Genomic DNA, 25,220 nt, shown 5'->3' on the forward strand with positions numbered 1-25,220 from the left:
GAACTGCCTTTTACTTGTGCTCATTTCAATACTCCAGGCAGTGCCAACTATATCCTCCATGATTATAATTTAATACTCAATCTTACTAAATGTAACATTTCTTCAAATGTTATTTATCTATTTACTTTTTCTACATTTGGCAATTGTTTGTTTAAAAAAAAACCCTAATGCTATCATTGCCGTTGGCTAATGTATAAGTAACTGCTTATATATATATATATATATATATATATATATATATATATATATATATTATATATATATATATATAATTCCACATGTAACGGCACTCACCATATAAAGTCTCACAGCTGGGTGCTGACCGTATATCACATATGCCCAATATGAAAGCACTCACAGCAGATTTCATCAGTGTATATAAAGATTTATTCACCGCTCACATCTACGCGTTTCAACCCTTAATGGGTCGTCATCAGGATAGTGTATCCAAGTGAGTATCACACATTTAAATGTGTGATACTCACTTGGATACACTATCCTGATGACGACCCATTAAGGGTTGAAACGCGTAGATGTGAGCGGTGAATAAATCTTTATATACACTGATGAAATCTGCTGTGAGTGCTTTCATATTGGGCATATATATATATATATATATATATATATATATATATATATATATATATATATATATATTTGGGATTTTGGGTGGTTCATCTGTCAGTTAACTTTTTAATATGTTATAGAATGACCAATTATAAGCAACTTTTCATTTGGTCTTCATTATTTTTTTTTAACTATTTGCCCCTTCTTCTGACTCTTTCCAGCTTTCCAATGGGGGTCACTGACCCCATCTAAAATCAAATGCTCTGTAAGGCTACAAATGTATTTTTATTGCTCATCATTCTACTCAGGCCTCTCCTATTCATATTCCTGCCTCTTATTTAAATCAAAGCATGGTTACTAGGGTAATCTGGACCCTAGAAACCCGATTGCGTAAATTGCAAATAGGAGAGCTGCTGAATAAAAAGCTAAATAACTGAAAAAACACAAATAATAAATATATGAAAACCAATTGCAAATTGTCTAAGAATATCACTCTCGACATCATACTTAAATTTAATTTAAAGGTGAACCACCCCCTCAAAGGGTGTCGATAAAATCCGCTCCACCAATGGCAGAGCGATATTGGGTTTGGCCATAGGGCCATATGATCGGTTAATACGAAGAAAATAACTGCTGACAGATCGTAGGACCGCATCAACTATCTGATGCCGTCCTCAATCACAGGAAAAATCAAACCTGTCGATATCAGGCAGATTTTTGACCAGATATCGATCAGGGAGACCCATCGGATGCCCCCACACACAGGAAGATGAGCTGCCAAATCAGTCTAAAGGACCCATATTGCAGCTTTAATCTGCCCGTGTATGGCCATCTTTACTCTGCTGTGCCCTACCAGTTCAAATGTCAGGTTGGAAAGAGCCAATATAAATCTCTCATTTTCCCTATAATTGTATCAACCCCAATACATAGAATATAGACTGGAATGCAAAGCAAGGGTTTCCTTCAGCACCTGCCCACTTTCTGATCTGTAATCTTCATATTACAATGTATCAATTGCTACAAATAATCAAATATCAATACCCTAAAAGCAGGGGAGTTTCTGCCATGAGGCAAGGTGAGTACCTTGCTTCAGACGGCAGCTACCCAGCAGTTACCAGGGGCAGCAAAAAGCCACTCCTGGTAACTTGAAGAGCCGAATTTCCGGTTATTAAACAAGAAGTTCGTTTTTTCCAGAGCAGAGAGCGCAATTTCGCTCTCTGCGCTAGAGATGCGGCCCTCATCGGACCTCTGAAGGTCAGCGCGATGGGGGAGGGGGCGGTATTCTAAACAGCATTAATATCCTAAACTCGCCTGCCTAAAAGGGAAGTTCAAATATATTCAAATTGTTTTGTGCAATGATAAATATTTTCATTCTTTTCCCTATCGAATCTGAGTTTACAAGGGTTAGCAATGCAAACAGAATAGCATTATTTATTGTTATTATTATAACTTTTTTGTTCAATCCTCTCCTATTTATCCATTCTATTTATTCATATTCCTTGTTGCTAGGGTAAGCCGGTTCCTAACAACCAAAAATTTGTGTAAAATTCGCAACTGTCCTGCATGCATGGTACAAATATTTAATTGAAAGGCAAACTGTCTCTATAAACTATGCATTGCTTTTTTTATTTGCCATTTATCATTGGGTTTTTAAACAAACTGTATGGTGGACAGCATCCATGGTGCCTGCACTAAGCCAATAAGATGTTTGTTTTCATTAATCAGCTTGTACTAGACCAGTAAGTGACAACAACTGATGGGTTGCTATGGATTTATTAGGAAATTATTATTATAAAAGAGAGCTAGAGTCTCAGCCATAAATCAGGGCAGGACTGCTGCTTACAGTTGGGATCAGATAGAATATGTGTAGTGATGGGCGAATAAATTCAGCAGACACAATTTTTCAGTGAATTTCCGTGTTTCGTCGCTAGCAAATTAATTTGCAAAACTGCGGCAACAATTCGGCGAAGTGAAACGGCACAGATTCGCCCATCACTAAATATGTGCTCTGTCATATAGATAGCTAGAATCTCAGCCATAAAGCAGGGCAGGTCTGCTGCTTCCAATGGGGATCAGATAGGATTTATGTAGCCACTGGGACAGAATGTTCTGTTATACAGATAGCTAGAATGTCAGCTGCCATAAAGCAGGGAAGGACTGCTGTTTACAATGAGAATGGACAATTACTCAACTATATACACTGCCCAAATTGATGTATTATAAATGAATCCTTCCAATTAATAAAAAAGAATAAGAATTTAAAAACCACAGCACAGACGATATTAAGCAAGAATAAGAAAGCCTACATGAAGTTAATATTTTAGCTGTAACTCAACCTTTAAACTAATTAAAATCACAACAAGCATCCTGCAACAGTCTGTAACCCACCGGGATCTGTTTTGAACCTGGGCCAGGGTGACACATGGATTGGGTTTAACAAGCAGCTTTTTTTGGTTGTAAATCAAATTGGTTTATTGTAGCAGCCTTTCCCTGAGCCGAGATCCTAAACCTGTGTTTGTAAGTATATTGTGTGGATCGTGCCTGCCAGCATCAATAACTGACGGCCTGTTTGGTTTTAGGGATCAGCGCTGTAGTTTGTGCTTCCTAAGAATTCCTCATTCATCCATCACATCAGTGGCAAAATAATGATCACAATGTTCAACAACATTCCTTCTCTGTATATTTGTATTTATATATATGGGTAGGAGGTGCCATATTGACTCCCTTAGACAGTACAGTATGAGGGTATAGCTTATTATGTGCCAAGAACATTCCTTCTATGTATATTTGTATTTATACATATGGGTAGGAGGTACCATATTGATTCCCTTAAACAGTACATTATGAGTGTATAGCTTATTGTGTGCCCAGAACATTCCTTCTCTGTATATTTGTATTTATACATATGGGAGGAGGGAGGTGCCATATTGATTCACTTAGACAGTACAGTATGAGGGTATAGCTTATTGTGTGCCCAGAACACTCCTTCTCTGTATATTTGTATTTAAACATATGGGAGGAGGGAGGTGCCATATTGATTCCCTTAGACCAGGGATCCCCAACCTTTAGAACCCGCGGGCAACATTCAGAAGTAAATGGAGTTGGGAAACAACAATAACATGAAAAATGTTCCTGGGGTGCCAAATAAGGGCTGTGTGATTGGCCATTTAGTAGCCTCTATGTGGATTGTCAACCTACATTGAGGCTTTGTTTGGTAGTGCAACTGGTTTTTATGTAGCCAAAACTTGCCTCCAAGCCTGAAATTCAAACTCAAAAATAAGCACCTGCTTTGAGGCCACTGGGAGCAACATACAAGGGGTTGGAAAGCAACATGTTGCTCACAAGCTACTGGTTGGGGATCACTGCTTTTGACAGTACAGTATGAAGGTATAGCTTATTATGTGCCTAGAACATTCCTTCTCTGTATATTTGTATTTATACATATGGGAGGAGGTTCCATATTGATTCCCTTAGACAGTACAATATGAGGGTATAGCTTATTGTGTGCCCAGAACATTCCTTCTCTGTATATTTGTATTTATATATATAGGTAGAAGGTGCCATATTGATTCCCTTAGACAGTACAGTATGAGGGTATATCTTATTGTGTACCCAGAACATTCCTTCTCTGTATATTTGTATTTATACATATGGGTAGGCAGTGTCGGACTGGCCCGGCGGGACACCGGGAAAATACCCGGTGGGCCCCGACCCTCTTGGGCCCCCGCCGGGCCAGAACCCCTCTCTAAATATTTATATTTAAAAAAAAAAAAAAAAATTATCGGCGCTGAGCAGCGCCGCCTGCGCATGCGCGCCAAGCGGCGCTGTTGCGCATGCGCACCGAGCGGCTTCCTTGCTCGTCCCCGGCGCGTCACAGTGGGAGGACGGGTGGCCGGAGGGGGGCCCTCGGCAACAGTCCCGGTGGGCCCCGGTCCCCCCAGTCCGACCCTGTGGGTAGGAGGTGTCATATTGATTCCCTTAGACAGTACAGTATGAGGGTATAGCTTATTATGTGCCTAGAACATTCCTTCTCTGTATATTTGTTTTTATACATTTGGGTAGGAGGTACCATATTGATTCCCTTAAACAGTACATTATGAGTGTATAGCTTATTGTGTGCCCAGAACATTCCGTCTCTGTATATTTGTATTTATACATATGGGTAGGAGGTGCCATATTGATTCCCATAGATAGTATCGTATGAGGGTATAGTTTATTGTGAGCCCATAGACTGTGCAATAAATGGTAATAGTAATCATACAAATTAAAAGAGGACCTTTTTCTTTAGAACTTTTATAGGTTGGTATGCACACAGAACATGGCTTCTTGTTCGGGAATTATAGACCAATATAAAGGCTATAGGGGGAGGTTGTGACCATGAGTGTTTCTGGGATGGGGCAAGGTGAGCACTCCTGGTAACTTTAAGAGCTGAATTTCCGGTTATTAAATCAGCTTTTCTATCGCAGAGAGAGCAATTTCGATCTCTGCGCTAGCGATGCACCCCCCCCCCCCGGCGTTACAGGCGGAAACACGTCTATATTATGCAAGGTCCTTTAGACATAATTACAAACGTTTAATGATGTTAAAGTATTTTTGGTACAGTTCTTGATTTTGAAAGCAGCATCTGGCTATATTTCTCTCCATTGCTCTGACTATCCACACCATTAAAACACTGTAGCAGTCATCTCAGGACTCCAGTTCCCACAATGCATTGAATGTTCCAGAAGTCTTACTGTTGTGACATTGCTTCTGTAGTCAGTCAAGCAGTGAAATTCCTTTCAATAACAATTATAGTATAAACTAAGCAAAATTTGTTTCAGCTATGTTCATCTTCTTTCCCCAGAGAGAAACATCTTAAATATGATGTGCACCACACTGAGCCCTGCGAGGCGAGGGCCTGGTCTTTCGGATATGCACCAGTACAGCCAGTGGCTGGCAATTAGGCATGAGGCCAACCTATTGCCCATGAAAGAAGATCTGGCTTTGTGGCTCACCAGCTTTCTCGGTAAGATATTTTCATTTGTCATTAGTCTGTCACAGGTTGTCAAACTACCCACATTGCTCTGCTGGACACAATGCTGTCTAGACCAGGGCCACTCATGCCATGAGGCAAAGTGAGAACGTTGCCACAGGTGGCAGTGAGAGACTGGATATAAGGGCCATCAAAAAAACACCTCTTGTAACTTTAAAGGGATACTGTCATGGGAAAACATGTTTTTTTCAAAATGCATCAGTTAATAGTGCTGCTCCAGCAGAATTCTGCACTGAAATCCATTTCTCAAAAGAGCAAACAGATTTTTTTATATTCAATTTTAAAATCTGACATGGGGCTAGACATATTGTCAGTTTCCCAGCTGCCCCAGTCATGTGACTTGTGCTCAACTTCAGTCACTCTTTACTGCTGTACTGCAAGCAGCCTAACAATAGAACAATGGGAAGGTAACCAGAAAGCAGCTCCCTAACACAAGATAACAGCTCCCTGGTAGATCTAAAAACAACACTCAATAGTAAAAGCCAAGTCCCACTGAGACTGATTCAGTTACATTAAGTAGGAGAAATAACAGCCTGCCAGAAAGTAGTTCAATCCTAAAGTGCAGGCACAAGTCACATGACTGGGGCAGCTGGGAAACTGACAATATGTCTAGCCCCATGATTTCAAAATTGAATATAAAAAAATCTGTTTGCTCTTTTGAGAAATGGATTTCAGTGCAGAAGTCTGCTGGAATAGCACTATTAACTGATGTGTTTTGAAAAAAAAAAACACGTTTTCCCATGACAGTATCCCTTTAAGATCCCATTTTCTGGGGTTTAACCTGAAAATTTACTGCTAGTGCAGAGAGTGCTAGGGTTGCCATCTTTCCTTCGGACTAACTCTGGGCTGGGAGGCGGGGCCATGACATAGCAGGGCCATGATGTACAGAGGGCATGGCGTGACTAGGGTTACCACCTTTTGCTAAAAAATTCCCTGGCTGGTGGGGGGGCGGGTACAAAAAGAGGCGTGGTTTGATGTCAAAGGGGGCGGGGTTGTGACACAAAGGGGCAGGGCCACGGCGTGGCCAGGAAAAAAACCGAAGGACAAGCTAAGTTTACAGGGGATGGGGGGCGGGCCGAGGGGTCTTTTTAAGGGTATTACAAATTTACCGGTAGCTACATTGCCGATAAATTTGTAATATCGGCCCCGGCCTTGGCAGGTGTTTATACCGACTAGGCCGGTGGCAACCCTAGGCGTGACATAGAGGGGCGATTGGCTGATCGGAATCCTGCCCGGTATTCCAATTTTGACCAGGACAGCCCTTCAAAAATCCATGCTGTCTGGGTCAAAACCGAACAAGTAGCAACTAATCCAACCCCTGCCTCCAGCCAGTGCCAGCCCACATCCAGCTTCCCCCTCCTTTTATAGACTTGCACCAAACTGCCCCACTGATGATGCAACAAAAGGGGCAGGGGGGGCAGGTGCACGTCTTAAAAAACGGAAGTCGCAAGCCGGCAGTGTAAGGTTGCAGGCAGGGAGAGCAGGCCGAAGAGCTCAACCTGAACCTGCCCGTGACCCGCAAGAGGTGACCGAGGTTAGTTTGAACCCTAGAGAGTGCCATTGCACTAACTTCCCTAGTGATGTGGCCCCTCTTTGACCTGCTCCAACGCTGATGTTTTAAGCACGGAGCGGGAGAGGGGGGCATCATCTAGATCAGAATTGCTCCTGGTCTAGACTCCACCTAGCTCTACCCATATTGCTCTGCTGAGAACAGTTATGTACCCCTAGTGGGCAAAACAGATGTGTGTGTGTGTGGGGGGGGGTCAATTCCCCTATAAAGGGAAATGTGGTAGCTCTACATTCTGTGCAATGCAATGACCCCATTAAGCAGAATAAAGAGAAATAGAGAGAAATAAGCTCAGACTCTGAATGGAGCTGATTCATCTGCAGATCAAGGGCAAATTTGCTGAGGCAACACATGATTCAGCTCTGCAGCCTGGCTTAGAAATCTGCCCTTTATTGTCCACATGTTCGACATTCCAATACCATAAATATAAATACCAGCACTGCTATAGACCATTAGTATATACAGCAGCAGCTTTACTTCTGACCTTCCCCATACAAACACACACATGTCAATATTAAATGGAGTTACTGTGTCCCTGGGTTTTAAATGGAGTGTATTGTTGGAAGGATGAAACAAGAAGTTTGGGGGAGGTTTGATATATATTTTAAATGAACTGAAAGGTGTAATTTAATATAATTAGAAAAAAATGCATTTATTTCTTTAAATTGTTATAGGTGGTAAAGTTGTTGTACTGTGTTAGTTAAAATGAGACAGGGCAACCCTTTTGACATAAAAAAATAACAAAAGTGGTATAATCAGCTTGAATTAGGAACTAACGTGTTCTGAAAGTTTGCTATGATTATCTTGGTTAGCCAATAAAGGTATCAGCTTTATACCACTTTTGTTATTTCTTTTTGTTTCAAAAGGGGTGCCCTGTAACATTTGTTTAAATTGTTATTTTGATTTTCACCAGCTTTTCACTAAAATTGTATTAGTACAGAGGAATACCTACACAGTATACTGCCATAGTTTTATGGGATCTCTCTGTACAGACTATGAGCAAACTTAGGGGGCTGTTCCTGCTGAATTGTGCTTAGTACAGGAGAATACCTATGCTGCTATAGTTTTACGGGATCTCTCTGTACAGGCTATTAGGGATGTCGCGGACTGTTCGCCCGCGAACTAATTCGCGCGAACATCGGCCGTTCGCGTCCGCCGAATGTTCGCGAACGTCGCGCGATGTTCGCCAATTTGGGTTCGCCTTAGCTGGCGCTTATTTTTGCCCTCTCACCCCAGACCAGCAGATACATGGCAGCCAATCAGGAAGCTCTCCCTCCTGGACCACCCCCACACCCCCTGGACCACTCCCCTTCCATATATAAACTGAAGCCCTGCAGCGTTTTTTCATTCTGCCTGTGTGTGCTTGGAAGAGCTAGTGTAGGGAGAGAGCTGTTTAGTTATTTGAGGGACAGTTGATAGTAACTTTGCTGGCTAGTAATCTACTTGATACTGCTCTGTATTGTAGGGACAGAACTCTGCAGGGATTTGAGGGACAGTGAGTTTAGGTTAGTTAGCTTTGCTGACTAGTAATCTACCTTCTACTGCAGTGCTCTGTATGTAGCTGCTGTGGGCACTGCTTCTGATCTCATCTGCTGACTGCTGTAATAACCCAATAGTCCTTGTAAGGACTGCTTTTATTTTCTTTTTTGTTTTTTTACTTTGCTACTATAAGAGCCCAGTGCTATTAGTCTAGCTGTGTTGGGGAGTGGGACTGGTGTGCTGCTCCTCCTAGTAGTTCACCACTACCAGCACCAACCAGAGTCAAAATTGTTACAAAGTATCTTATTTGCACCTGTTAGCTGTTCTGAGCTCTCTGCCAAAAGCTAATTAAGTTAGAAACTGTTTTTTTTCTGGCTGTTCAGTTCAGAGAAAAGAGGGACTGGTGTGCTGCTCCTCCTAGTAGTTCACCACCACCAGCACCAACCAGAGTCAAAATTGTTACAAAGTATCTTATTTGCACCTGTTAGCTGTTCTGAGCTCTCTGCCAAAAGCTAATTAAGTTAGAAACTGTTTTTTTTCTGGCTGTTCAGTGCAGAGAAAAGAGGGACTTTCCAGTACAAAAGAGGGACAGGGGGTTGAGTGGTCAAAAGAGGGACAGTTGGGAGGTATGCAAGTGCCACCTAGCTGTGTGAGCTTTTTCACATTCTGTCTAAATAACAATAATAATTCCGTGTCCGTAAACATCACCTGAGTGATGTTTTTACAGCAGCAATAATATATTCCGTATCCACTACTGTATACGTTGCCCTTGCAGGCATTGTTTGCCCAGTCTTTAACCAAGTGCCACCTAGCTGTGTGAGCTTTTTCACATTCCGTGTCCAGAAACATCACCTGAGTGACGTAGTGTGATTTCTGCCCTTTACAGCACAAAACGCAGCGCTGTGTCAACAATGTATTTTTCAGATACATTTTTGCCCTTGATCCCCCTCTGGCATGCCACTGTCCAGGTCGTTGCACCCTTTAAACAACTTTAAAATCATTTTTCTGGCCAGAAATGTCTTTTCTAGCTTTTAAAATTCGCCTTCCCATTGAAGTTTATGGGTTTCCGCCGTTCGCTACATCCCTACAGGCTATGAGAGAACTTATGGGGCTGTTTCTGCTGAATTGTGCTTAGTACAGGGGAATCCCTCTGCTGCCATAGTTTTATGGGATCTCTCTGTACAGGCTATGAGCAAACGTAGGGAGCTGTTCCTGCTGAATTGATTTTCATGGATGCTATTGGGGGATTGTTGTCCAGAAGGGGTCTGGTTATGATTTGAAAATGATGTAAATTGTGCCAGTTACATATAAAGTTATGCTAAAACATACGCAAAAAGTGTATCCGATTGAACATACGGTGCCCAGTGAGGAATCAGCAACCTCCTTTTATAAAAGTAAAAGAATCACTGGCACTCAAGGCAGGTGCAAGCAGGGACAAACCCTTGCAAAGTTTATTGCGGAAGTGCAACATTTTGGGGGTAAACCCATTAATTCTATTCCAATGGGCCTGCATAGAATCAGATTTTTGGCCAAATGATCATATCTGCTTGATTTGGCTTTAATTTGGGAAGAAGGAATTTCAGGTAGAGTAGCAGAATAGAGTAGGAGAATGGAGTGGAAGGAAAGATGAATCACGTTGAATATCAATTCCTGTCTCATGCCAAGTGAAAAGGAAAGAAATATACAGTATAAGCTATTTAGTTTAAGGTTATTAACAAATATCCTTTGTCTCCATGAAAGTTACTTATCTGACCACGAAGCTGCCAAGAGAGTAAAAAAAGAGGGAACATCTTGATAAAGGCCTATGGAGAGATCTAAGGTGATACAGAACTGCAAAGATCTAGCTGCTACTCTATCTCTTGGCAGAGGCTTATCAGCTGCTTATTGGCCACATCCCTTCCAACAAAAGGTGGCCATACACTACACTTAACCTGATATGGCCACTAACGGCTGGGAGATAGGTGAATCTGAACGTTTGGCCCTGGGGCCAAACAATTGGATTACAATGCTGCGAATGGCCGCCGACTGCATCAACTAGCCGACGGTCCTGGATTGCTGAAAGTATCTAACTTGACTGATCGATATCTGCCCAATTTTTGGCCTGATATAGATCGGGAGGACCTGTCGGGAGCCCCCGGTAAGATAAGATACAGAATCGGTCTAAAGGACCAATATCAACAGCTTTATTCTGCCCGTGTATGGCCACCTTAACTGATTTACGGCCAATATAGAACAAGAGGAGGCCTTGGAGGAGAGTAACTGGTTGTGAAACTTTTCAATTGGTCTTCATTATTTATTTTTTTTAGTTTTTTTTAAATATCTACCTTCTTCTTCTTACTTTTCCCATCTTTCTAATGTAGGTCACTGACCCCGTCTAAAAAAACAAATACTCTGCTACAAATGTATTGCTATTGCTGTTTGTATTACTCTTCTTTCTATTCAGACCCTCTCCTATTCATATTCCAGTCTCTAAAAATGCATGGTTGCTAGCCTTGGAGCCTAGTAACCAGATTGCTGTAATGGCAGATTGGAGAGCTGACGAATAAAGAGCTAAATAATTCATAATCCACAAATAATAAAAAATGAAAAAAAAATGCAAATTGTTTCAGAATATCACTCTCTACATCATACTAAAAGTTATCTCAAAGAGGAACATTGAGAGTCACTTGCAGTGACATTTTAAAAAGTTCATAGAAATAAAAAGAAAATATATTTTTTTAAAAACATGACTGCGAAAAAAAACAAACATAGAGAAAATATTCCCATATACTCCCCTTTTCCTTATAGATGTTATGAATCCATAAAGGAATGACCCTTGGTGGCCCTTTAAATAAATTAGCGCCAGACTTCTCATATTCGTGCTTCTCATTTTACCCAACCAATAAACAACCAAGCAATTAGCGGTCACGGTGGTCGACTACTTTTTTTAATTTGGCGTGAAATTGCAAAAGCATGTGGGGAGTTCTGCCACCACCGCATTGGATGAGTTCGGTGACCCGTCACGTCTGTAGATTTAAGTGTTTTCAAACAGTTTCCGGTTATTTATTATCTGTTTCACAATTTTAAAAACAAAATGTAAAAATCTGGGGCAGATTTAAAGTTAAAGAGCATTAAAGGTATTGTTAAAAAAATAAAATAAATTAAAAAATTTTTTTATCTTTGAATGATAGAATATCAAGTGTATCCAATTTCTACACATTTCATAAACCATTTAGTTTCTATTGAGATCGACCTCACACCACAATGTTCCATGACGTCAGTACCTACAAACGCTCGCTGCGTGTTGCTGCTTCCATATATTTTGTTTTCTTTGGCCTGTCGATGAGCATTGGGTTTTGTTTTTGGTTCATGGGCCATTGCCCTCCAAGAACTGAAATAAAAAAAAAAGTTACTTTGAGATTCCTTTCTTTGCTATTTTTATAGTTCCGCTTGAGAAGCAAATACTAATGTGTTGGGGTTGCATTACGGTAACATGTATGCTTGTGGTCTTGTAATAGCTGTTCTGTATATCAGTCAACCCTTCCATGCTTCTTCCAACCCCACCAAATCTCATGGTGCAACTCCCAAACTGCAGGATTTAACCTGGCCTTATAGGGGAAAATTTGGGTAGATGTTTAAAAGAGAAGGAAAGGCTAAAATTAAGTAAACTTTATCAGAAAGCTGAATATAAAAACACCAGTAAACCCTCAAAAGAAACACATCATTTCTTTCCTTGTATTGTGTACACATGGGCTTCCGTATCAGACTTCCTGTTTTCAGCTTAAACCTCCAGGGCTAGGGCTTGAGCATGCTCAGTTTGCTCCTCTCTCCCCCTCTCTCCTCCCCTTCCTGTTAAAATCAAAGGCCGAGAGCTATGAGTGAGCATGGAGAGACTCAGGCAAGAAGTGATGTCACACCAAGCTAATATGGCAGCTGCTATTCTAAATAAACAGAGAGAGCTTCTAGAGCTGTTTACTCAGTTATGGTAAAGCATTCTGCTGAATAAATATAGCGTTAAAGCTTGTACTACTGTTGTGAATCTATTGCCTATAAAATACTTTGGTAGCTTTCCTTCTCCTTTAATTGGAATACCCCTGGATCAATGGCAGGGTGACAGCTCCACCACGATGATGCTATAGTGGCGAGTAACGAGTGTTTAATATTGAGAGATTGAATAAAAATAGATATAGATAGCTGATCTAAAAATTGAGATGATAGACTTATAGATATATTGATTAGATGAGAGATAACTAGTTACTTATACTGTATGCAATTCATGAATTCTAATTCTCTGTTCCATGTCTTTATATACGAACAATTGCTTATCTTAGTCTTATTTACTGTAAGTACTTCCTGGTTCTTTAGGGTACTGTTCCTCACTTTACTTTGCTGTAAGTATTTCCTGTTTTCCTCTTAGGACACTGTCCTTCACTTCCTCATTTGCTCTAAGTTCTTCCTGGTTACCTCACAGGTCATTTTCCATTTATTGAATCTCAAGCTGCTTGTATCTCCATTTATTGACTACAATTCCTTTTCTGTACTTCTGTGTTACTTCGCCTTCTTGCTCGTCATTTCTCCTGTTCACATATGCATACCTCCCAACTGTCCCATTTTTCTGGGCAGTCCAGATTTTGACAGCTCAATCCGCAGTCCCGGGTTTGTTACTGAAATGTCCCGACTTTCTCTTTGATCTCCTACACTGAACAGCTAGAAAAAGAAAAAAGCAAAGTTTCTAATTTAATTGGCTTTTGCCAGAGAGCCAGTGGCGGAACTACGGGGGAGCAGGGGGTGCAATTGGGCCAGGGCCCGCACCCCCTCAGGGCCCCCCGGCAGCTCGCACACTGCCGTCCTGCATCCAGCCCGCCCCCCCTCCAGTTACGGTACTGCAGAGAGCCCAGAATAGATACTTTGGTACTTTTGTAACAATATAAGATATGCAGGTCTCTCACAGCTTAAATGGCAATTCACCTTCATTAGCAAAACTGAAATAACACATAAAAACCACAGAAATGTGCTCAAATTTTCATAACCTGCCAAATTCTTTAAAATTAACATGGTAATTAGGGGGTGTGGCCACAAAAATGTGCATTGTCCCTTTTTCTTTTTCCAAAATGTTGGGAGGTATACATATGTACGATACATGCCAATGGTGTAACCACATATTAGCACACCCCTTGGCTGCAAGGCTGCACCCTCTCTACCTCCTACCTGAACCCACGCTATCCAATACAAGCAAGCCGTGCAATTCGGAGGGGGGCTCAACATTTTTTTTGTGGGGCTGGCAAAATAAGGTTATACCAGGATGGTTGTTAATGGTACATTCTCTGCTTGGAATAAGGTTCTAAGTGGGGTCCCTCAGGGCTCGGTATTGGGTCCACTTTTATTTAAGTTGTTCATTAATGACTTAGGGGAGGGTGTTGTAAGTAATGTATCAGTGTTTGCAGATGACACAAAACTATCCAGTCCAATTAATTCCATCCAGGGTGTGGCATCCTTGCAACATGATCTTGACAAACTGGCAATCTGGGCAGCTAAGTGGCAAATGAGATTCAATGTTCAAAAATGTAAAGTCATGCACCTGGGATGTAAAAATATCCAAGCCACTTATACCCTTAATGGGACTGCACTAGGTAAATCCATTATGGAAAAGGACCTGGGAGCCCTTGTAGATAATAAACTTGGCTGTGGCAAGCAATGCCAGTCAGCAGCATCAAGGGCAAATAAGGTCTTGCGCTGTATTAAAAGGGGTATTGATTCAAGGCAGGAGGGGGTCATTCTTCCACTGTATAGAGCACTTGTAAGGCCCCATCTAGAATATGCTGTACAGTTTGGTCTCCATCACTCAAACAGGACATTATTAAATTAGAGAGGGTACAGAGAAGGGCAACTAAGCTGGTAAAAGGTATGGAAAATCTTAGCTATGAGAAAAGACTAACCAAATTGGGGATGTTGGAGAAGAGGCGCTTATGGGATGATATGATAACTATGTATAAATATATAAGGGGATCATGTAATAATCTCTCTAATGATTTATTTACCAGTAGGTCTTTCCAGCTGACACGGGGGCACCCATTCCGATTAGAAGAAAGGAGGTTCCTCCTAAATATTGGGAAAGGGTTTTTTTACAGTGAGAGCTGTGAAGATGTGGAATTCTCTCCCTGAATCAGTGGTACAGGCTGATACATTAGATGCCGTTAAAAGGGGTTGGATGGTGTTTAGCAAGTGAGAGAATACAGGGTTATGGAAGATAGCTCATAGTATAAGTTGATTCAGGGACTAGTTTGATTGCTATTTTGGAGTCAGGAAGGAATATTTGCCCCTCTGAGGCAAATTGGAGAGGCTTCAAATGGTTTTTTTTGCCTTATCTGGATCAACTAGCAATTAGGCAGGTTTAAATAGTTTGAACTTGATAGACGTGTGTCTTATTTCAACCTAACTTACTATGTTACCACACACATACCAGGTGTCAGGAACTTCCCTTCTAACCTGACAGTGTGTGTGGGCTTACCCATCTGCCGGTGCTCTGACTGTGGCCAAATACTCTCTTGGCCTCACTGTTATTATTATTGTTATTATAGGTGATACCTGCAAGAGGCCATGTAGCTTCAGGAGAGATGTTAGGTGAATATGCTTAACTGAGTGTGGATTTAGCCACTGTCATTGACATATACATGGCAGATGATAGATAGATGATAAAGAGAGAGAAAGAAAGAAAGAGAGAGAGAGAGAGAGAGAGAGAGAGAGAAAGAGAGAGAGAGAGAGATTAGACTGAGACATGGTAAGGATTGTAGACAGACTGAAAATAGGTGTGCAACTGTATAAATAGATGAATGATCTATATATACAGATTCTCTATATCTGTAACTAAAACAGATCAGAATATCAGTGCTAAGCAGACAGACAGACGAGCAGATTTTCAGGTAGGCTGAGGCAGCACAATGGGCACAAAGTACATTATATTATCCATTGGCCATACCTTCCCAGCAGTTATTGTTCCTTGTAAGAAACATTTAAGGCCCTTAATGTATTTTCCATTTACATTAAAAAAAAATCCTCCCTTTTGAGCCGTGTGCACTCGCCCCATTTGAATCAATAGAGCTGAACAGTAAAGCATGTCAGGGACTCCTCTCTAGCACAGATGTACCACCTCTCGCAGCCATAAAATATGGCATATTGAAAGCCGACACCTAATATATTTTTCATTGGATGCAGATGTGCTGTGCAAACTCAGTCTCCAAGTGATTTTTTTAGTTTAGGGAAAGAGTAGCATGCTGCAGGCAGTGAGGTTTAACATGCTAAGAGTTAATATGGAACGCTGCTTGTGGCGCGGTACCTTTGGTCTTTTGAAATACAGAGATGCTACTGTACCTCCAGCATGATGATATCACTGTCAACACCAGTGATGCAGTAAAAGTAAATGAAACCAACCCTAATCTGCCCCTGACCCTGACATATGATAGAGACCTTGTGGGCATGTGAGGGGCGATGGTTAGCTCTGTTGTCTTGCTGTTATGCTCCAACATCTGCTTTCATACATAAACTCTGGGAATTCCCATACTCGCCTGGAAAAACATACAGTTAGGCAGAGCTGGACTAAGAGGTACTTACACATATTATTATTTTTCCTGATTACTGGTATTAGACCTGTTATCCAGAATGCTCTGGACCTGGAGTTTTCCGGATCAAGTATTTTTAATCTTTCATTTGGATATCCATACCATAAGTGTAATATCTCTTGCGCTGCTTTTGTCTAATTTGGGCTATGGCTGCTCGTCTTTTTAAATCAGTTGAGCCATGTGACATCATTTAGATTGCGCGAAATTAAAATATTGAAAGGCACCTTTGTGTGGTGAGCTTATTGTTTGGTTTCCTGCTCTTGATCCTTGCCTGTCCCTGACCTCTGCTGATTCACTGCCTGTACTGACCTTTGCCTGTAACTGACTATTCTTCCGGATCTTCACTTTGTACTGCGTTTACGCTTTCCTCGTCCTTCCTGAAACATCTTCTGGTTCTCACCCTTGCCTGCCCAGAACCTTTGCCTTGGTTCTCTCACTTTAAGACCTAGCAGCATCCAAGTAGCAAAGTTCACCTACTGACCTGAAAGGCGCCTGTTATAGGCAGAAGCATGAACCATGGCGGGAACCTTAGCATCTGTTCAGGTTTGGGATAACAAACGTGACAATAAGTCTGCTAAAAAGATAATTTAAACATGAAACAAACCCAACAGGATTGTTTTGCCTACAAAAAGGATTCATTTTCATTCATAAAGTACTGTTTTATAGTGATGGGCAAATTTGGGGCATTTCGCTTCGCCTAAAAATTCGCGAAACCGAAAAATTTTTACGACGGCAAATTTTCTCTGCGGTTTTGCGAATTTATTTGCCGCGAATTCGCGTCTGCCAAATAAATTCGCTCATCAATACTGTTTTATTAATACAGTGAATTATTTTTGAACATTTGAACGAATCTCATTGTGTGATAACATTAGCATCAAGTATCATTTTTACAGCAGGAGCGAAGAGTATTGTGGAATACTCCTAGTTATGTGTCTATCTCTGTTCTGACTATATAGCTAGATTATTTGGCTCTTAAACTGCCCCTGATGTAAATTAATGTGATAGGGAACAAAGCCGGTACTAGTGGTAGGCAGAAGAGGTGTGTACCTCTTCTAAAGCCTTCCCTAATTCAGACCTTTATGTCCCCCACCTGCAAGTTGCAACACATATTCGCTTGTACACATATTCGCATGTACACGCTCTTCTGCACATGCACACTAGCCTAGGGCGTCCAGCAAACTCGGCCAGGCACTGATAGGGAACATAGATTGTAAGCTCCACTGGAGCAGGGACTGATGCATGCATTTAGCAAATGCTGGTGTGCAAACTGAGGGATATTATGCAGCATGAGCTGGTACACACACGCCAAATATTGGCCATACAAATCTTGGCCTGCTTGGATATTTTCTTACTCTTGAGAAAGACGTGACAATCCCACAGAGAGCAGCCTACGGATATATAATACATTGTGCAGATGTGTAGACTTTACCCACCGCAGTGTCACAAGTCTGGCAGCTCCAAGTGTAACTGACATAGAAAAGTTGAATTCAAAGAAAAATCTATTAAAGATTGTGGGAAGCAGCCAATAGCAACTGGGAATGTGCTGTCACTGGCTTTATACTCCCAGCATTCATAGCTGGACCATGAGCATGAGAGACAGCGGCAGATGAGATAATGGGGCAAATTAACTAAAGGGTGAAGTGGCTATTCGCCAGCGTGACGTCATTTCGGCACTTTGCCGATTTACTAACAGTCGCTGGCATAATTTCGCTGGAGAAGGAGATAGACTCTGGCGCAACTTCGCACTCTAACGCCAGGTGAATTTTCACCTTGGCGAAAGTTTTTGATTTTACTGAACGTTATCTCTTGCGCCAGAGTTTAATTCACCAGCTCAGACCAGGCGAAGTCCAATAAAGTAGATAGGAGTTTGTCAAAAAAAGTAAACTTTTTCTGTCCCAAAAAAACTCTGGCGTCTTTTACTTTTTACAGGGTGATAGGCTGAAAAAGATCAAAATATTTTTTGGGGTACCCTCTTTCCCCCCTACATTTGATAACATATTGCACCTAAACTATACCGTGGGCACATGTGAAGGGCATTATAACAACTTATTAAGGTTCCCTGGCCTTGTGTAGTGTAACACTACTGCACGCCGTATGCAAATTAGCCAACGTTAGCGTAACTTCAAACTGCTGATTGTATTTTCGCTAGCGCAACTTCGCAAGCATCCGGTACCCTGTTCGCAAATTCGGATCTTCGTGAATTAGTGTTGTCCAGGCGAATTTACGCCTGGCGAAGTGTTGCGATGTGCGCGAAGCCATCTCTGGCGGATTTTCACAGGTAAGTAAATTTGCCCCAATGGGAGTTAGACATAACAAATGCAGCAGTGCTGGCTAGTTATCTATTGTCTATATAGTCATCCAGCAGTCTCTCATATGGTACGCGAGCAGGACCAAAAATGTTATATAACCTTTTAACCATGGAAAATGTCAGTATATGCCAAACTCCCTTCATTCCCTATTTTCAATTGCTTTCCTTTTTTTAAAAAAAAATTTTTTCACTGTTTTCCCAAAATTAAAGTTCAAAGTTTAATGTTCGTGTCTATAGTGTTTGTCTGGCAGTTCAGTGATTCAGGAGCATCTAAACTGTTACAATTTGCTACATTTAGTTGATACAATTAGTTGATACATTTCTCAGTAGCATCTGTGGAATATTAACAACTATATATCAATTCTAACAGGCAGGGATCTGCTCAGCAGGGACAACTGTAGCAAATGTGTCAATTAAATGTAACAATTTATAACAGTGAAAGAGTCTGTGAAGGTGAAAAATGAAACTTTACACAAATAGAAAGTAATTGGAAAAAGTCTTTATTTCTGGTGAACTATTTGAAACCAACTGACCTGGAAAAAGTGCTTGAACCCCTATAAGTCTTCTTTTAGAGTCAAGTATCTCTAGCTTCTCCTGCTAAAATCACCCCCTTCATCTCACTCTTCACATCAAAACTCCCCCATCCCCTCTTCTATATCAGCCATTCTTCAGCCCAGTCCCTTTCCTGATGTTATTATCTCCCTAACTACTAGGCACCATCTCTCCCTACTCAGCGCCGATTCTCCTTACAGCGCCGCCTGAGGCGGCTCCTTCAATGCCGCCCCTCCCTCGCCGGCAGGAACACTAATGCGAAGAGCGCAATTGCGCTCTCTCGCAATAGTAAAGCCGAATTTCCGGTTTAAAACCCGGAAATTCGGCTCTTAAAGGTACCAGGAGCGGCTTTTTGCCGCCCCTGGAAACCTCACCTGCGTTGCCTGAGTTTCTCAACTCGCCTCATTGGCGGCGCGCCCCTGTCCCTACTATACCTGCTATCCCACAGTCACACTCCCTTCCCAGAGACTATTATCCCACTGTTACTATAGGCACCATCTCTCCCTACTATACCTGCTATCCCACAGTCACACTCCCTTCCCAGAGACTATTATCCACTGTTACTATAGGCACCATCTCTCCCTACTATACCTGCTATCCCACAGTCACACTCCCTTCCCAGAGACTATTATCCCACTGTTACTATAGGCACCATCTCCCCCTACTATACCTGCTATCCCACAGTCACACTACCTTCCCAGAGACTATTATCCCACTGTTACTATAGGCACCATCTCTCCCTACTATACCTGCTATCCCACAGTCACAGTCCCCTCCCAGAGACTATTATCCCACTGTTATTATAGGCACCATCTCTCCCTACTATACCTGCTATCCCACAGCCACAATCCCTTCCCAGAGACTATTATCCCACTGTTACTATAGGCACCATCTCTCCCTACTATACCTGCTATCCCATAGCCACAGTCAATAGAATAAATATTGCTTATACCCTGCAGGAATTCCCATTTATTAATACCATTCCAATGATATGATCTCAGTGTTCCCAGCATTCTTGGTGCTGTCTTTCCCCAGATAATTGGTTTATAAATGTGTACCTTACACATCTGGTCCTCATTATTTTCCCATACTTGTTATTGTATCAGTTTCAGTGCAAATTAATAATAATTAAGGAAACAGGAGGCCATGCTTGTGGTTTTGGACATTTATTCTATAAATACTTATGCAGAATTGCTGCCTTGGCTGAATCATATTGGAGCCGCGGGCTCCAAACCTTATCAGAATCCCTGTCTCGGTGATGGGATTTTTCAGCTGGTTCCAGATCAGATGCCAGACCTTAGACAGACAACATGGAAAATATTTTCATTTTAACAGCAGAAATCTGAAGCTCATTAAAGTCTTATTTCTCTTGCTCTGTTCTTGAGTTACAGTAACCTCTCTCAGGTCAGCCCTGACTTAATGAGACAGAGACTGTAAAGTTTTCCTTTAATTGCCAGCTACACTCTAATTGCTTTTCTTCTCTACCTGCATTTCAAACAGTGCACATGGTACAGAAAGATGTACTGGTCAATTTTAGTTTATTTTAAGCCTCAAAAATTGTGTTAATTTGAATTATTACCTGCTACAGATCCTGATTCTCCCTGTTAGTTAATGTCAGTTTAGTCTGGTTGTGAAATGGGCAGTCCATTGTTGGTGCTGTGTGGCTCTGAAATGAGTATTGGGATACAATTGATCATGTTACTCCCCCCTGTAAGCTGAGAGTTTTTTAGTCCCACCCACTGCTTGTTATAAACTCCCCGTCCCACCTGCGGGTTGGGCACGTTTGGATCAATTCCTACACAAGATTTTCGAGTTGTGGTCGGGTTCGGGTGAGCTCTTCCTTCTGCCCTCCCCCCCTTCATGACATCAGAGATCAGCCGAGTTGGGCATGGGTCGGGAATGGGCGTGTTAGTGTCAACTTTTTATTGACCCACACATCACTGGTCACAAGTTTGGAATTGGCCTGAACACTTAACTGAATTCAAACCATTCAGGTATAAGTAAAATCCACAACAATTGCCTCATTTAAATAATTTCTGGTCTTAAGTTTGAAAGTCACATGACATTAAGGAGTTTGTTCTTGGATCAGCAGAACTCGAGCCAATTTAGAATCCTCAAAAAAAATGGCTAGGATTGGCTACATCCCAAACCAAAATCATGGTTATCCCTAATATCTAGTAAATATAAATATACAGAGAAATTGCTCTATAAAGTTCTAGCCGGGATGACAGTTGCAGTGATTTTATTTCCTTTCTAAACTATTTCTGTGTCTCTCTGTTTCCCCCCTTCCATTTTTCCTGTGTGACATTTTGGTACATGACAGATACCTCTGCTTTAGGAAAGATCAGGATGGTATTTTACTGTAATAGCCAAGAAGGGAATCTTTCTGCTAATTGGCCTTTTTCCCTGGACGAGTCCTGACTCACATTATGTGACATTTTGCTTTTGGACAGGGAAAGAAATAACAGCAGAGACGTTTATGGAGAAGTTGGATAACGGCGCCTTGCTCTGTCAGCTCGCCGAGACCCTACAGGATAAATTTCGAGAAAATCATACGGATGCCAACAGGAAACTTAAAAAGGTGAATTTCAGAGGGCCCTCCAGCTCTGACATTGGTTTCTGAGTGCAGTTAGCAGCTGGGGAATACCTCTGGGGTGGACTCCCCTGTCATATTGATTCTTTATGTAATAATCTGCCTATTTGTGGATGTGTATGACATCAGAATAACATGGAAAAGAACTACACACATCTCATTGCCTCTGCCTATTAAACACACGCTCCCTGTGTTTCACACTATCTTATATTGGCATCTAGGACCATGTGAAGCTTTATACGTTTATGATATTTTTTTACGGTATATATTTTTCTAAACATTTCTTTTACAAACCCTAGTGCATCTGGCAGTTGTTTCAATGGCCTAATCATTGAGATGACTTTCCAAATTCTGACAAATCATTTTAGCATAGAAAACACAGGAACATTATAGAACTGATTTACAATTGCTAGGTGCAACAAATAGACAGAATTTTCTCAATTAAAAATGCCTTACACAATGCTTTTGTGCCTCTTTTAGCTGCGACTACTTTGGTGCATAAGGTGCAAAATGGTCTTGTTGCAAGGAAGCAACATGTTAGTCAATAGAATGCTACACAGTAAAGGCTCCATTATACATAAAAATATTTCTATTCCTCCCAGGGGTTCCCATGAGCATAAACATAGGGTTTTCTTTGAGATTAGAGTTTAAGGGCAAGAGCTGTGCGTGACTTTTTCAAGAATCACTGTGCTATTCCTCTTAGATAAAAATATTAAAATTGCTGCAACCTCTGCAGACTGCTTGGGTGGGCACCAGTCAGAGATGTTATCAAAGATTCATTGTGTCGCAAACCAGTCTCAGGAATGCAGCTAGATGACATTGTTGCATAATTGTGAGCTTGTGATCCATACCGACTCAATCTGATCACATGGAGCTCAGATGGTAAGAGCTGTCCTGTAGCCTTTGGAATGAAAAAACAAAAGAATAATTGTAATTATTGTTCATCTGCTATTTTGTATATACTCTGTGAACAGAAAATTCCTTCTCTGTATATTTCTATTTATACATATGGGAGGAGGTGCCATATTGATTCCCATAGATAGTACAGTATGAGGGTATAGCTTATTGTGTGCCCAGAACATTACTGATCTGTATATTTGTATTTATACATATGGAGGAGGAGATGATATTGAATCATCCTTTCCGAGTCCGACTCGAAGGCATGGGCTCCGATGCCCAAGTGTCCCCGAAGGAACAGTATGAGCGGGTGGGTCCACCTTCGCCAAAGCTAAGGTGAGCCCCACCATCCCCCCAAAGGGGTTTAAGGCCATTTGGACTCCCCTTCGCCTTGTGGCTAGGGGGAGTCCCGTTTACTGTGGGTTCTGCCGAAGCTTCCACCAGGGCGTAAGTCATGGCCTGGGGTCCAGCCAAAGTGACTATGACACCCATCCAGCGATGCCCAAATCAAACACAAAAAAAGTTGCTGAAATGTGCGGGTGCAATGCCATTGATTGCCTTGGTAAGGCTCCAGCTGGCGGCCGGAAAAAGAAAAAAGAAACCCCCCCCCGGTCGCCGAGCGGCCAGAGTTTGGGAAGTGAAGCAAGATTAAGCAAGAAGTGTATATGGGTGGAGATGCCATATTGTTTCCCTTAGACAGTGCAGTATGAGTGTATAGCTTATTGTGTGCCCAGGACATTCCTTCTCTGTATATTTGTATTTATACATATGGTAGGAGATGCCATATTGATTCCCTTAGAAAGTACAGTATGAGGGTATTGCTTATTGTGTGCCCAGAACATTCCTTCTCTGTATATTTGTATTTATACATATAGGAGGAATCAGGTGCCATATTGATTCCCTTAGACAGTACAGTATGAGGGTATAGTTATTGCCCAGAACATTCTTTCTCTGTATATTTGTATTTATGGGAGTGAACCTGAATTGCCCCATTCAACTCAATTCACTGGGTCCTTTGTCTCTTTTAAAGTCTCAGATGTCCAGTCACAGACCCCCTTCCTTCTTTACCTATTTTAAATACCCCTCCCAGCACTCTCAATGGAACTGGCTGAGGAATCCAGTAGTGTTTGTTTCAGTATGATACACCTGCTCTCTAGAGATTCCTTTTACACATCAAATTTTAGGGAACCTTTCAACACAGAATTCCAGTTCATTCATAATTTGCAGCCCTTCAATAATATCCCATAAATCTGGCCTCACTCTAAGCACTTGTGGGAATAAACATCCATATCAAATTCGCCCTTTAAAGAGCTGAGCCAAAAGGAAATAACTTGACAATCCGAAGTATTCTCTCTTCAACCCCAGTAACTTGTCCTGAGGAAACACGATTTCCCTTCCCGGGATCAATAATGGCAATATAATGGAAATACCTGAAGTTATTTGGTAGAAAAGATTTCCCTTGATATCTAAAATCAATAGAATGTTAAGCTTTCCCACTCATTTCTCTTTCTTATTTGGATTTGAACGTAAGGCAGCTGTAATATCCCAAACATTACCCAGAGCTGATTTTAAAGGATAAGTAAACTTTAAAATAAGTGAATGTAAAATGGATGAGGGTGCAATTCTAAGAACTTTTGTGATTTACATTCATTATTTATTTTCTTTTAATTCCAAGATATTAAGGGATACATGTACTGTTAATATGAATGCATTTTGTTCCAACAATGCCACCTGCTGGTCAGTTTCCCACCAGTCTGATCATCAAGTAGTCAAGGAAGATGTCAGGAGAAAGAAAGAGGCTGCTCTGATGTTCTTCTGCTTAGGAAAGATGTGAGAATTTTTTCTTATTTTATTCCTAATCAGAAGAACATCAGAGGAGCCTCTTTCTTTCTCCTGACAACTTTCTTAACTACTTGATGGTCAGACTGGTGGGAAACAGTTAAAATGAGAAAACAGGTGATGAGGAAAAAGATACAAATTCGGTGCAAATACAATGGGGTATATTTATCAAAGAGTGAAGTTAGAGATCACCAGAGACTGCTAGAGTGAAATATCGCCTCTCTTGATTCATTTCAATGGATTTTTTAAAGGCTTATTTATCAAAGGGTGAAAGTGAAAATTCACTATTTGATAAATACGCCTTTAAATATCCATTACAAATAAATGGAGAGAGGTGGTATTTCACGCTAGTGGACTGTGGTGATCCCTAACTCACTCTTTGATAAATATACCCCATTATGTCACCTTCATTAAATATGGGCTAAATATGAACAAAATAAGTACAGGCTGATGGGAATTGCTTTAGGCTAAGCCTGGTACTCTGGTAGGTCAGTCTGACCCTGGACATCACATTAGCTCAAAGGCATGATCCCATTGACACCATAATTAAAGGGATTCTATCATGGGAAAACATGTTTTTTTCAAAACGCATCAGTTAATAGTGCTACTCCAGCAGACTTCTGCACTGTAATCCGTTTCTCAAAAGAGCAAACAGATTTCTTCATATTCTATTTGGAAATCTGACATGGGGCTAGACATTTTATCAATTTCCCAGCTGCTCCTGGTCATGTGACTTGTGCCTGCACTTTAGGAGAGAAATACTTTCTGGCAGGCTGCTGTTTTTCCTTCTC

General features: G+C 41.3%; 1 protein-coding gene across 2 annotated transcripts in view; it reads left to right on the plus strand.

Moving 5' to 3' along the window:
- Positions 1–25,220, plus strand: part of gas2.S (growth arrest specific 2 S homeolog) — a 99,261-nt gene that overhangs the window by 8,852 nt on the left and 65,189 nt on the right. For both annotated transcript variants that reach the window (XM_018260314.2, XM_041561013.1), the window contains 2 exons: positions 5,411–5,572; positions 21,554–21,681. In XM_018260314.2, the coding sequence (XP_018115803.1) occupies positions 5,428–5,572; positions 21,554–21,681 (273 nt within the window). In that variant the 5' untranslated portion in view covers positions 5,411–5,427. The remainder of the gene's footprint in view (positions 1–5,410; positions 5,573–21,553; positions 21,682–25,220) is intronic.

The sequence above is a fragment of the Xenopus laevis genome, chromosome 4S (genome assembly GCF_017654675.1).
Source record: "Xenopus laevis strain J_2021 chromosome 4S, Xenopus_laevis_v10.1, whole genome shotgun sequence".
NCBI classification, from domain to species: domain Eukaryota; kingdom Metazoa; phylum Chordata; class Amphibia; order Anura; family Pipidae; genus Xenopus; species Xenopus laevis.